We start from the raw sequence: 15,555 nt of genomic DNA, 5'->3' as shown, positions 1-15,555 counted from the left end.
AGCATTTTTATGTTGTATAGTATGTGGTCTCAACCCCTCGACTTCCCCGCATTTTTAAAAATAACATCAAAGCAAACAAAAGGCCAGTGAAAATATGAACTGCAAACTGCAAGCGATTTGGTGAAGATGCAGGGAAAATTGGGAAGTGTGTGTGTGTGTGTGTGTGTGTGTGTTGCGAGTGGAAAACCCAAGGCACTGATGAAAATCTTGGCGACAGTTGAAAAGTTGAACAGTTGTTGTTGTGTTTCTGTTTCTGTTTCTGTTATTATTGCCTTTGGGGAGATCGTCTCATTGGCATGGGCCAACTTGTTTCAGCCACATCTTGGTCCTCGTCTTCGTCTTCGTCCTCATCTTCATTTTCATCTGACGACTGTCTGGCTGACAGGCGACTCCACGTTTGACGTTTGACAGTCGACACTGTCCAGGAAATCTCCGGGGGAAAAGAGCCAAGGTGCAGCGATTTTATGGAGATGGAAACGTGAGACCCAAAGTGATGTTCAAGCTAACGCAAATACCCCAGAAACTGTGTATAATTGCTTTAAAGTATGTAATATTGGTTACCAGGAAGGATAATCAAGATAGTCAGAAGACTCAATTCAGTAAAACTCTTCATTAAAATAATATTATTCAATGGTGAAAATTAATAGGGATATAACAAAAAATATCAAGTAAAAATTTGTTTAAAAAGAATTCAGTAAAACTCAATACTAATATAAAAAAAGACTCACAAACCTAATTTCAGAAAACAAATAGGTTAAAGTTTTAAACAACGATTACATTTCTTATGCTTTAATTTTCTTTAAGAACATTCTTACCTGGAATTTTATATAAAACTAAAATGGATTTGTGTGCGGCCTATTAAGCACCTGTCGCTTTTGTTCTTGTGAAATGCCAATCAATTTCTAGCGTGAGTCACGCTCCCATTACCAAAAGGCAAACCAGACGACACTTTTGCTTCCTTTTCAACGTTTTATTTTATTTTATATACATTTGTTTTTTGTTTTTTGTTAGCGGCTGCCAAATTCCGATGGCGAGATGTCGAGAGATGGCGATGGTGAGATGGCAGCATGCAAATTGCGAATTGCGAACTGCGGATTGCAAGGGGGCCAACGCACAAATCGAGTTGTCGTAAAATTAGCACTTAATGCTTTAATTAATTACTAAGACGTGCGATGCGGGAATCGAGCCGAAGTTGTTGTTGTTCCCGTTGATTGTTGTTGTTGCTGTTTCTGTTGCTGTTGTTGTGTGTGCGCGGCATTTAATGCATTTCGCATTTATTTATGGCCATTGGATGCGCGTAACTCAACGATTCCCATCCTCTTTTTCGCCCGGTGTCTCATGTTTGGCCACGTCAAGTGTCAGGCCATTTCACCAGAAAGCCAGAAAGGCCTGGCGATTCGAAAATACGAAAATACAAAAGACTAAAATATACATATACCATACCCGCAATGCGACGGAAAAGAGAGATATTCATTGGGCATCTCACGCAAATATTTCACACTTTCACAAAAGGGCAAATCTCCCTTTGTGATGTCGCCTTTATGAATGGACTGTGTTTTCTGGCTAAAGATATTGCGGTTGCAGTTTTGTATTGGCCTGAGTTGTATGCATATTGTCTTATCTGCGGATGCTGACTTGAACAAGCTGCAATTTGGCTTAACTGAAAGCCTTGCAATGACCTGAATTCGTACTTTGTTTTGTCAAGTCAAACAAGTTCTTTAGACTTTGACTTATATTAATTGTTATATTTCTTATGACCTCTTCGACTTTAGTTAAATCTTAAAAATATAAAAATAAAGTAAAATAGATTTTTAAAACCGATATAATATACAAGAAAATATAAGATTAGCTAAAAGTTGTTTATTTATGTTTCATATTGTCTATAAATACATAAAATCAGATTGTGGGATAAATAAACTATTTTAGTAAAGGAAGTGAAATTCGTTATTTACATATCATCTTTTCCAAATTTTACTATTTTTAAATAAATCCACATGAGATCCTCTGACTTCCCTTGAATCGATCAATTAAAGAGCGATTCAGACTGGGCCCCATCCTTCGATGATGATGATGATGGATGATTGGATGAATTGATAAGGGCAAATGGCGAAATGGTGTATTTGTTGCTGGCCATTGTGCGGTGGTCCACTCATCTGCGATATGGAAAGCAGCTACAGGTATTGGAATACCATCTTATCTTAACACCCCGTCTTGACCCCAAACTCATTGTCATTGTCAACATATTGCTATACGGCTATTGTGGATGTGCGGATGCCAAGGCATGTGATTCATTCATTTGCCACAGTAATGCCCTCAAAATACAATTTATCTGGCTTGGGGGATTTAGACATTGGCAGACAGACACAGAGCTACAGATACAGAGATACAAAGATACAAAACCGCATCCGCACCCACCGAAAATCCTTTTCGGCCACTTGACTCATTAGGCGCGTATTGATACCGGACCCACTGCATCATCATCATCGTCATCATCATGGGCATCATCACGGGCATCATCCTGGTTGGATCTTCTGGTGTTTGCATGATTTGCATTAATTTGGCAAATGTTGTCGATACCGGACGCCGACGATAAGCGCTGACATGACCAGATCCATTTGGTCATTAATTAGCCCACCAGCTTTCCATTCCTCCTCTGTGTTTTGTGTTCTTGCCCACATGAAAGCCATGACATTGCATAATAAATTACCAATTCATTTCAGATTTTGCACGTTCTTCGACTGCCGCTGCCGTTTCTCCTGTTTTGGTTACACATTTGATGTGCTTTCACGGAATCGGGAAAAAAGCGAACAGAGAAATCCGCTAAAGACTGCCTGTTCAACAAGTAAAAGGCATCTCTGGAGATTTTCTATTAAAAAACATCATTTTATGGGTATTTCAATAACATGCAACAAGTGTGGGAAGAGTTAAGGTACAATATTATTTTTTTTTTATGCTTTCTTAACTTCTTAAATAAAACCTAAATAAAATAACGTATTTTTAAAATATAAGCTCTTGACATTTTTTTATTACATGTAAGAATTGATCATGCCTAATGTCTAACAAATTAACTTACTATAACAACTTCTAAATTCAATAATGTACATTAGATACAAGTTACCCAATTAACCGCATTCAGGGTGTTTCCATAAAAAACCGACTTTTCCCACCCACAAATTATGAACTTCCCCCATGGCAATGAATACAAACGATCTGTGCAGCTTGGGCAATGAAATAAATGCTGCCCAATCGAATAAAACAAATTGTGATTCATTAGAATATTAAGAAGAAGCGCAGACTATGTCAACTTAAACGGGGCACTGAATATAAAACGAAGAAGCCACAAGAACGGAAATTTTGCTAATTAAAGTTAATATTGACAAATGATGGGGCGTTGGCGAATGGACAATGCCAAGATGTCATGTGGAGCCCACTATTTCGCCCTCTTTTCCCAGTTCCAGTCCCTTTTTCCACTCTCCAATGCGCCAAGTGTTGACAGATCTATGGACTTGAATGCAGGGTACTGTTGGGGATAATGCACTGTGAAGAAAAATGTAACAATTATAAAAGAGTTTAATATAAAATTTAAGTTTCAACATATATAAAAATATTTTTAAATGATATTGCCATAGTACATTCTAAACATATAATTATTATTTTATCTAAATTGACTTTGCTTTTACTCGATAAAAATGTGAAAACTAAAAGGTCTTAAACATTACAAACATATTTTTTTTTAAATTATACTTTTATTTATTAAAAAAAATGTATACAAGGTTTGATTTGAATTCTTATTTGTTATAACATCATTTATTTATTTATTTATAGGAAAAATAAAATTTGGTACCAAATGCTTCGAGTTTAAGTTTTTTTTTTTTTAATAACAACATTTTTTCGCTCAGTGCAGTTGATAGGGAGGAGCTCGTGTCGATGTTGCCGCCTCCGCTGTCGCCGGCGAATGTTGAACGTCGAATCATGTCGATGTCGCTCGCGTTCAGATGCGAACGTAAATGATGCATGTTTAATTGCCGGCGCATAAATTAAATTTTTGGACACAGTGTGCTGTGCGAGTGGGTGAGACCAGTCAGTCCCACATTTGCATTGTTTATGGTGGGTTTTCGGAGGGGTCTCCCTACAGCAAGTTGGGCCCTAATCAGTTGCTCCAGGCCGATATGGCAGGCTTTATAAGCTGACAGATCAAGGCTTTGGCGGCAACTTCACTAAAGTCGAAATTGCGTATCTAATAATTTGATTGCGGTTGATTAAAGGCAAAAATTTAATAAAAATATAGAATATTAAACATTTATAGGGAAACTATCAAAAGCCACCACTCCAAACAACCAAAAAGAAAGGCAAGTTATGATTTTTAAAGCTCAATTTATAAATATAATGTCTAACCGTTCAATTTGGTTTTTTATTTAATGTTTATTCGATAGACTGAACTGACATAGATTACAAAAGGTACAAGTACCTACAGAAATTACGAAAATGTATAAAATGTAAAACCATATAATAATAAACAAAAATTGTATGTTTCTATTTAATTTGAACGTCATGCATTTTACATCTACTTTTTTAAATAGTTTTCAACGTTCAGATATGGTTTTCATGTATTTATTTTATTTATTATTCACAAAAACAAGCCAGAGCATTAAACTAACAAATGCACTTAAAAATCTCCCAAAATATAACAAACTCTCTATTAGCTTTCATGTTAGCTTTCCCATAATGATCGATTACGCAACGAAATGCAAGCCAAAAAGGTGCCATTAAAGCCTTTCAGCATTCGACCATAAATTTCAGATATTCACGTTGATGTTTCTGGCCCAAACAGATGCAACGCAGAAAACTACACTGCAATTGACACTCGAATGTATTTTTAATTGTTTGTTTTATTATTTTGCCAAATTAGCACGTCGTTGAGTGGAGAAAAACAGACGAGGAAGGGAGAGTAGCACTTCAAAGGCCCTTTTTCCAAGGGGCTGAACCATGCTAATGTGCCGCTTTGGGGCGATCGGTCTGGCTAGATATCGTGGCATAAATCATAAAACGAAAATTCCTGAAAAAAAACCAGTAAAAACCATTTTCACTTTGGGCGAATGCAAATAGAAACGAGACGCAGCGAATGAAGTTTTCCCGAAAACGTAAAAGAAAACATTTTTGGGAAGCGCGCCAAGCGTCGAAGTGGGTGGCAAGTGAATTAATTTCTGTTTTTCTCTGGGCGCTGCTTTCATCAATTTTATTATTTTTCTTCTCTCGTTTTTCGGTTTTATAGTATGTTTGCGTGTCGAGCGGAGAGACGCAAAATAAATAAAAACTTTAAGTACTTTTCGAAATTTTTGTTGTTGTGTAATCTTAAGTAGTGCGGCGTGCGCACTCATAAGCACTCACACTACTCACACGGATTCACGAAAGCACTCGCACTCACTCCAAAATCTCAACCGTAAACAGTCAGTCGCGTTTGTATATTGACATTTTAATGCAATTAGTTTTTGGGGTCGGGCTGGGCTAATTTTAAAGTTTACTCCCTATATTTATAAGGTTTCCTTATTAGTTATGGTTGCAAGGAGTAATAACAATAAGAGTTGGCGAAACGTAATGTAAATATCATTAGAAGCATTAGAAGATTTCAAAAGTAAGTAGTTTCAGATATCATAAAAATTAAAAGTAATTTTAGAGATAATTTTGAATAGGTTTTTAAAAAGGTGTATAACAGACTTTATTCCACCCTCATGTTACACCCAGAAAGATAATATTTTTTAACAAATTATAAACGCTTAAATTCCTATATTTTTCGAACTTGTTTCGAGGGATCACCCACTGGAAAAATCAACCTTTGGCCATTGTTTCCAGGCAAACACAGTTTACACAACTCCTCGAATGCAATTATCCTGCGCAGTTTGTTATTCCCTGATTACGATTATGAACCCCCGACGGCGTCCTTGCCAAAACCAAATTACATGGATCGCAACAAAAGAATTTGGACCCAATTCGGTGCCATAATTTATGGGATGTATGTGTGTGCTTCATAAAAAATGGTTGTACGCTTAGAAATGGGACACTATATGCCAACCCATTTCCGCTGTGCGCAGAAGGCTAATCAACATTGAACAACCCCCGAAAAAAATGCTAAAAAAATTGAAAAACGAACCACCCGTGGCGATTTCGGAACTCAGCATCCCGCGTTGTAATCCCAGCTGTAATTTTGATGCTGATCCCGCGCAACTCTTAAATCATGTTTCTATTTATGTTGTCGCAAGAGATTTGCGTGTTCTTCAGGCCCTACATTTTTGTATCTCCAATGAATTTCCCTATAAGAAATGCGGATAGTTTTGAGCTGAGCTTGGAAAAAGGTGTTGGTAAGTCGGCTTAAGGATAATACCAGCCGTTATTTTTGGCACCCTATTTGGGACTCAGAACTGGTTCTCAAGGGCTGTTTTTTGCTCTTAATGGCACCCTCCCCATTTCTCTTTCGATCGATCATCCATTTTAATTAGCAACAGCGTGTCGATTGCATTCACCAACTATCAATTTCACTCACCCTTCATCGTCTTCGTCTATTTACATAAGTTCGCATCACACGTGACGAATGCTGAAGTGCCTTTGCCAGTTCTGCGACTCGAAAAGGGGGCGTGTCCCTGGGTTTTCGATATGGTTTCGACACTAGTTTCAGTTCCCAATCACTCGAGATCCTGCGACAGCTGCTCGAGTAGGTGGTCTGCAGTTGACAAATGTGAAAAGTGGTACATATGGTTTGTTCAGGAGTTCCACTGGGAGTTGATAGCCACACGATAATGGTTTTATATTATTATATTTATATCATGGTGAAATAAACTTGGTAATATATCCATTGCTGGCACATAATAATATTAAGACACTTAACAATTAAGATAAGACATTAATGTTTGTGGGAAAATCAAAGGCTATTATTTGGTTTTACATATTAATTTTAAGACATTAAACAATTTATCCATTTAAAAATCAAAGGAATTTCTAAAGGCCTGTGTACTACCATATATCTTGGTGGAAAGACATTCAAACTTTTTATTCAGTTACAGGCTTATAAAAACCAAAACAATACTTTTTTAACTTACAATTCCTAGTTAATTTCTAGGAAATGAAATGTTCTATTGTCTGCCATTGATATGATGGTACTTTATTTATATAAAACTCGTTCTATTTCATTATTTTTTTATTAATTCACAAAAAAAAATTCCCACTTTAATTTGAACTTCTCATAATCCCAAATATGCCCACTTTAAAAGCAGTTTGTAATCTTTTGCTGAACACGTCTGCAATAGATCATGCTATCATGTTCGTTAAAAGTGTTCCCCGTAATGTTTCTCATTTTGGACAATAAGCCAAATGGTAACAAATATCTGCCTTTCCCCAAACCAAATTTCAGAACCCATCTTTCAATCATCGGTTCCATTGATGATGATTCATCGCTCGCCGCTGGATGCACTTAAAAAAAGGCACTGAAAGGCACTCTACAGGATTAACCTCTTCCATGACATCACGTCGCCTTGTTCCCGAGATGATGAGTTTCAATTTTGAGTCGGGTTTCGGAAGATCGTTTCTGAATAATTATTGATCATATTGTTATCCACTCAAATGAGCCCTGCAAAAGACTTTTCAATTAATGGTTTACTGTGGGTAAGGTATGGGGTTCTGCTTTTTGAGGCTAACCAAATGCTGTTTTGTTTATCATGGTCTTGGCCCCTTTTCCCCTCGCAGTTTGGTTTGCAGTCTCTGTTATTGCATTTTGTAAAGTAAACATTAAACATGCCAAGTGCCGCTGTCGCCCGATTGCCACCCACAAATTACAGTTTGCAGTTTAAAAGGGGGAGTGTTGGGTGGCACACACAGCTGCACATTATGCAAATATTTACTTTGCGTTGATGAGGCTGATGAACAGGACACCGATGACGATGACGACGATGACGACGGTCCATTGATGAAGCCACTCGGCGTAGCCTGTTTGGCAAAAAAATAAAAGGCAGAAAACGAAAGGAAACTCAGTGCGGTGGTGAACGGTGAATGGTGAATGGTGAATGGCAAAAAGTGCTGCACAAATAATGTCATACGGTTGCCTCATTTGCTTTAACCCACCCATTCACATCCACCCACTCTACGGCCTTGTGGACATCCAGCCACCCAACCACCACCCAAAAAGGACAGCCCCTTGGCAACCTGCTGCTTCAACTGCGATGTTGCCACTGCATGCGATTTATCCTGCGTTTGGGTACCCTTTAGTGGGTAAGGAATATCGGTTTTGAAATATTAAAATAAAAATAAATCAAAATGTAGCTAGAATTTGTATTGGTTTGTCCTTTTATTTTATTTAAAGTTATCAAAGGCATACTGATTAAAATTGATATTACCAATGGAAAACTTTATAAACAGAATAATAAAAAGATTTCTTCTTTACTAAATAAAATTTTATAAACAAATTGCATATTTTGTACATCTTCACTTTTTTATCGAATAAATAGTTATACGTGAAAGAACTTAAAGGAAGTAAAACCTAGAATTTATTTTGGCTTTTCCCCATTATCTAATATTTTATTTAAAGTAATCAATGTCATACTATTTACTATAGTTACTTTTGAAAATAGAGTATTTGTTTTAAAAATATTGTGAGTTTATCAGTGCAACGATCTTGTTACTGTAAAAAAGTTTAAAACTTGGCTCAAATTTTTTGTAAATTAATCTCGAAGGGTATTTCCCAGTCCAATACACCCAACTTTACTTTCCACTTGTTTGCCCTGGGAGCTGAGGCAGTTTCTCAACTGCTGTTAGCATAAATTTCAAAATTAAAATCGCAACGAGACGACATATGTATGCAGGCGGAAAGGGGTGGTGCTGCTATTTCAAGAGGGGGTGGCAATTGAAAGGGGTGGGGATTCACTTTGGAAAAGTAATTATTTCGAGCAAAGGCAAGGCGCCATGGGTTTTGTGTTAGCCCTTCATTTCTTTTTGTCTCCGCTTTTTTTTTAGCAGCTGTCACTGACTCTCTTTTCCATATTCCACATTTCTCACCTTTTTCAGTTTGCTTGTTTACATGGACAATAATTATAAAATTTACGTAGCTATGTAATTGTTCGAATAAATCAATGTCAAATAGAATTCATCTCACTGCAACCCTCCATCGGTGACATTTCCCGCTTTGCAACCCCTTGAAAACCTTCTTTTTGTTTCGATTTAATTGCTTGTTAAAGTTGAATTGTGCTGCGACTGCACGTTGCACTTTGCTGGCACTTAATGATGCAGGAATTTGCTGACTTTGCCGGAGTAAATCAGTGGAGTGAAAAGTTGGGGACATTGGAGGCTTCCTTCTTCCTTTTTTGCTTTTACCATTTGATTTGACTTCGCCAGACAATTTTGCTGGCGGCATATGAGTGCAACATATTACGGAAATCATTCGAAGAAAATTCCCATTTCGGGGGAAAACATTTTTGCATTCCACATTCGGACAAAAGCAGCCAAAATGAGGCTTCATTAAATGTTGGACTCGAGCCGAGAGCAAAACCAAATTGCACTCCGAAAAATGATGATTGTCAAATGTTTGCCATCGTTTGGCCAAGCCAAAAAAAAAATGTATAAAACGAAGTAACAGGGACAGACATTTGAAGTATTAAATAATTTGGCGCCATTGTGTTCACACCACACGACTAGCCCTGGAAATCCTGCCATGTTTATATGTAGTCATAGTCATGCATTCATGTGCTTGTGTATTTTCAAATTATTTCTTCATTTTCTGCACAAATATGCACAAATAAAAAACAAGCAGCTGACAGAGGAGAAGAAAAAGGCGGAGTTGTGAGCGGAAAATGGCACAAGGCATTGTCGTGCTGACTTCCGTGGGATCCTTAGATAAGGACCTGCTAAAATATTGGAAGGGTATTTGGGCTTGGATACGGGGAAGGTATGTTTCTAAAAGGTTTTTGTATAAAATATATTATTTTGAAAATTTTAAAAACATATATGCATTTAATTAAAATTAATAAGTAAAGAGCATTTTCAAACAAATAAAGCAAAATTTTTAGCTTTAAAATTTTGAGTGAAAAAGCATAAGGCAAAATACTCCTAAAAAAAGACTTAATTTTTTAATTATCCGCTGAACTGAAAACTTATATCTGATGTAACAAACTGTTATGAAAACAGTGCTTAAAAAATATCAAATTGAGTTATGCATTGAAAATGTGGTATACAACAAATTTATTTTGTAAAAAATTTACTAAACATATTTTGTAAACAATTTAATATATTTGTTTTTTAACTTGTTGAACATTCTATTGTTATTCGCATAAGAGACCATCAAACCGTCGCCTATGTCAACTGACTTCTAAGTTAGTTTTTCTCGGTTTTGTGTTTTCCGTTGTCATTATGTAGTTGTCTGCATTATTTGCCGTTTGATTCTTACAATTTGTGAACCATGTCGGGATGTTTGCATGCGATGACAAAAGGATGACGATGATAATGATGCTGCTGCTGCTGCCGAGCTCCTTTGGCATGTTTTTATTTCTAGCATGCATTTTAGCCCTTGTCGTCTAGAATAAACAACGTAATTGCGAGTTTGTGTGGGCGACACAAGAGGCAACATCAACTGGAGCAACTGCTGCCACCGCAGAGTACGATGAAAAATGCATCTAAGCTGGCGACAAATAATCCCAAATGCTATGGCTGTGGTTATGGAATTCCTGGCCATCGATGCTGTAAAGACACCAAACGAAAAGCAAAAGAGGCCCATTTAACCAGGCGGCATATGACCATGTCTATCCGCTGCATCTATCATAAATGTCAGCTGCTTTACGATCGGTTGCCCTTTGACTGTTTCGCTGTTTTCTGTTCTCTGGATGGAATATGTGGATGTGGATGTGGTGAGGCGCTTCAAAAGAAGGCCGGAAAGGCCTGATGCATGCAACTTATACAAACACACTGGGAACTGGGAACTCAAAACTGGGAACCGGGAACTACGGCAGAACACGCATACAACAATAAAATTTATAGCATAACGTGTATAAAACGGCACGCGGCTCATTCCCGGAACACATGTTGCATCTCCTCCAAGCAGCCATCCAATGTTTGCAGGGGGGACCAAAGGCACAGTGGGTTAAAATAATGTATTAACAAAGCATGAAGTTCCATAAAAATATCCAGATTTAGTACAATATTTTTAAATGCATTTTGGTCACTTTTCTGTTTAATATTTGTAAGTGCTATAATGCATTTAAAATGACTTAAGGATTTACCAATGAAAAAAAAAGTTTTAAAATGTTTCGGAATAAAAATAAAATTCCTTTTATATAAATTCTATTCTGAAATATTTTTTGTTTTTCGATGACATTACGAGTTTAAAGGTTAAAGGTTTAAAGATTATAAACAAATCCTTTCTTCTGTAAAATGTAGTCTATTTTTTAATAACACTTGGTTATAAAACTACTTCAAAGTAGACCCACTCTTCTATCAATTCTCCAGCTATTTAAAAGTACTTTAAATTGGCTATCATGTAATTGGCTATTCTTTAATATACCATCTGTTATAGTATGGTTATAAAACTATTTCAAAGTAGAGCTGTACTCCCACAATTTCCCTGCCTGTTTGAATGTATTTTAAATTGGCTATCATATAATTTGAATAGCTGCAATCTGCACAACTCTTTTTCAACATTTTAATTGGTTAATTGCCTGTTAATCGGAGGACACTGTAACGAGCTGGAGTGTATGACATGTACCCAGCTTTGTTTACTTCATAATTTGTTTTTGCGTTGTTGTTTTCATATTTTCAGATTCGACCACAGAAAAACCTTTCATTTTTTTCCAACTCATTTTTATTTTTTGTCTTTTAGTTGGCACCGCCGCTCGTTTTACGAGCCTATCTGCCAGATTGCTGTTTGGGTCACATTTTATTTTTGCTATTCTTCTTCCGCCGGCATTGCCTGTCATTTCCAAGCCATTTCCAAACCATGCCAGCGAAGAAAAAATAAACATTGTTTTTTCCTCTGCCTTGGCCGGGCAATTAAACTGCAGTTTGGTTGTTAAACATTTATGCCATGCTCTCGACTCTTTGACTTGTCTTGACTTTTGGGGGCTGAGTGATTTGTTGTATAGTTAGTTGGTGCTGTAGTCGAGTGTAAGTGGGCGTTTGGCGGTGCGGGGGGCGTGGCCAGGAGAGAAACGCCAAAACAACTTTGTTGTGTGATCAAGTTGTCAAACATTTTTACCCTCCACTCGAGAGGTTGTTTTCGAAAATTGCATGTACAAATTCCATTTGAATTGTTTGCCAATTTCACTGGCAATGAAAATGCTTTTGAGGGGGTGGCAAATTGTGTCCAAAGACAGCTGGCCACCATAACGGACATCCGGCTAATGCGATCCTATTCCATTTCTGGTTCCGGCACACACGCTTGCGCACCAATTTTCGCAACACTCAAAAATTTCAACCAAAATGAACTACGGTTGCATGTCCATTGCCCCTATTTCACATGGATTACACGAAATAATGACGCATAAATCCGGCAAAAGGGACTGTGATGTGCCAGTGGCAAATGCAATTCAATGGCCACTGATTGCCGGGTTTCCACCGAAAAGTCCTTGTGAAAAGTGGGCTCTGGAGTGGAAAAGGGGGTGGCAATCGAGTGGCACTGGTCATCCCCTGACAATGACAATGGTACAGTGCCATAGGTGATCATGGATGCGTAATTGTTTATTGGTTTTGCGTTAAGAATTTGTTGTGAGGAGAACTGTGATTGCTTTCCACAATATGGGTAGGGATAGGTATAGTTTTTCAGCAAGAGGAAGGAGGAGAATGGGGTGAAAAGTGTCACACAAAACCTGAGTTGGAATAGAAATAGATAATTCTGGCCAGAAAGGGAATTTATGAGCTTATTGTAGAGTAAGTAAAATAGTAAGCAAAACAATGTTAAAATATTAAATAGTGATAAAGAAATAAGAAATGCAAATTAATTTTGAAAAAAATAAAACCGAAAAAATAAATAAATATAATAAATATATAAAATATATATATGTTATTATTATTTATCTCATCACTTTTTTCACATTAGCGAATTTTAATCTCATTGTAAAAAATCAACATAAGCATAAATCTGAGAGCGGGGCATAAGTTTACCATTTTGAGTGCCACTGCAGCAGGCTAATTTGTTAGTTTAATTTGGTTTATTGCCGTATAGACAGTGCAGAGATGCCAAAAAAAAGGCAAAAAATGAAAATGGAAAAAGCGAAAGTATGAGAAGTAGTGGCCGCAGACAGGCGAAAGCCTTTGGTAGACTCTGCCGTATTTTTAGCTTGCCAGGAAAATCCTGCAGCTGCTTTGAAGAGCCGCCAAAGCCCATACTCCAGCCATAACCCTCCTCCAGTTCCCGGGTTTTTCGCCCCTCCCAAAAAGCGACATTTTCCTGTTGAAATTCAAGAGGCTGCTGTTGCCGCATGTTGCACAAAATGTCGCAGAATATAAAACCTAGGTCGCGTGTGGCACGTGATGGGAAAAATGAGCGCACACGTCGATCGGATCACAACATAATCCGGCCCTGAACCGAGGTTATCACTTTGGTAAATATCTCCGCTCCCTTTTCAGAACTTAGAGTACAGAATACCGATCGAATATCAATCAATTGGCTGGCAGTGACATTCGAGTCCCGGTGTCAGGGCTCTCTAATCACCCAAAAGATTCTCAACACATTTCGCAAATTGCTTTCAGTTTCAGCTTCCCAATTGTGGGAATCGAACAAGGGAATGTGATTCATTCAGAGGGTTACTTAAAGTGCGGGCCTCAAAATCGAGTGGGGAAAATATTACAATTTCACTCTCGATTATTTCTTTGTTCTGCGCCCAGACTCGTGAAGGTTATCAGCTGGTCAGATAAGAAACTGCAGTTCGAAAACTAATAAAAAAAAGAAAATTAAACCTCATATTCTTTCGAAATGTTTAGCGGCTCATGTTTGAACTTTGGAGCAGAGCGAGCGAGAAATCTAGCATCAAATTCCAATTGAAATGAACCATTAAAAACCCGAAACAAAATTGAAGTATAAACAAAGAGTGATTAATGCTGATAAGCGTCTAAGGTTGTCAGACTTGGGTTTATAAAAATAAATGGATGGCTAAAGACTTACACGAAAATACAACCAACTAATACCTATAAATCTAGCTAAAAACATAGTCACGTTGTTTATTAATATTTAATCATCGTATATATAAACCAGCTATTAAAGGCAATCTACTTTCACATAGATTACAAAGAGCAAAAATCGAATTGAATAAAGATTAGGTCCATTTTAGTTCAGTACGCCAAATCGTCAACAACCTATAAATTCCTGATCTGAATTCAAAACAAAAATAATGGACAAATATATAGTATTTTTCGTACTTTTGCTGATCTCACACAGAAGTTTGTGTTTTAATGAGAGACAACAATCTATAATCAATGAATATGGAAAAATGATTGAAGCTAAAGAACTGGAATTGCAAACTCTCGAATCTCAAAAAACTGATTTGTTAAGGGAGCTGGAAGATATCAAATCGAAAAATGCGGATATCTTGGAGTCGGATCGTTTGAGAACTAGTCTTCAAGAAAAAGTAGAACAACTTCGAGTCTGCGAAAGCAACCTCAAAATTCAGGAAGGAAGTTCAGCATTCTGGAACACAGTAAAGGAAGTAATGCAGCCGAAACTGGAGGAAAAATTAAAAACATTTGAGTCGCAAAATGTCATACCCAATATAACCACTTGGGATACACTAAAGAACAGCACATGGGATACAATAAAAAACAATTGGAAGGATATACCTCGCCAGATAGTTATATTTTTCACCGAGAATGAAAAACCATAAAAATATAAAAAGAAAACTGTGTCATCTTGATTTAATAAAAACATTTTTTCTTCCAGTTTTGAAATTTTATTGTTATTCAAATAAATTGTAAAACATTTTTTTTACTAAAATGAAAAGCGTAGCAGTTGATGAATTTACCGATTTCCCATATCTCAAGTCCAGCATGTTTATGGACCGAATCGCATCATCATAAACGTTGTTTCCAGATCTCGACCAGCAGCAATCAAAACAAAACCATCCCAAATATGAGGAGATGCCCATATATTGTCCATAGGAATGGGTGGTCGCAGTTCTATGCAATTAGAGACAGCGCCCTGATGATAAAAAAACGAAGGAAAAGTCCAAAAGATGCGCTCAAACTGTAACAAAAATAAATAACAAAGGAAAATACGTATTTTGTTGAGTTTTTTTTTCAGTTTTCTTTTATGGGTAGCCCATAAAAGCCACACACATAACGCGCCCCTGGATTTAATCGAGATGATACCATATACCATGCCATATACCATCATATTCAGCCGAAGAAACACTTGGCGACACTGACGACGTGTGGTCCAAGTGGGAAATTGGGCAGGGGAAATGGGAATCTGAATCCGAAGACGATTCTGATTCCGATTCCGATTCCGCGTCGGAATTGGAGTCAAACCTCGGCTCTGAATTATGAAACACTTTACGCATTTAAGAAGGAGAGAAAACTCCAACTCAGGCGAGAGGA

The 15,555-nt window shown here is 37.2% G+C and overlaps 1 protein-coding gene across 1 annotated transcript; it reads left to right on the top strand.

The window, feature by feature from the left end:
- Positions 1 to 14,283: 14,283 nt before the first annotated feature.
- On the top strand, positions 14,284 to 14,898 carry LOC108147860. Its single transcript, XM_017274618.1, has one exon. It carries the CDS (start codon positions 14,355 to 14,357, stop codon positions 14,841 to 14,843), a length of 489 nt encoding a protein of 162 aa, XP_017130107.1. The 5' UTR covers positions 14,284 to 14,354; the 3' UTR covers positions 14,844 to 14,898.
- Positions 14,899 to 15,555: the final 657 nt, after the last annotated feature.

The sequence above is a fragment of the Drosophila elegans genome, unplaced genomic scaffold, assembly GCF_018152505.1.
Source record: "Drosophila elegans isolate 14027-0461.03 unplaced genomic scaffold, ASM1815250v1 contig_814, whole genome shotgun sequence".
NCBI classification, from domain to species: domain Eukaryota; kingdom Metazoa; phylum Arthropoda; class Insecta; order Diptera; family Drosophilidae; genus Drosophila; species Drosophila elegans.
Note: the sequence above shows the minus strand (reverse complement) of the source record. Positions and strands in the feature narration are given on the sequence as shown.

What these genes read in the sequence shown, in the direction of transcription:
- LOC108147860 (XM_017274618.1), top strand. Translation starts at nt 14,355, where the DNA reads ATGGACAAATATATAGTATTTTTCGTACTTTTGCTGATCTCACACAGA.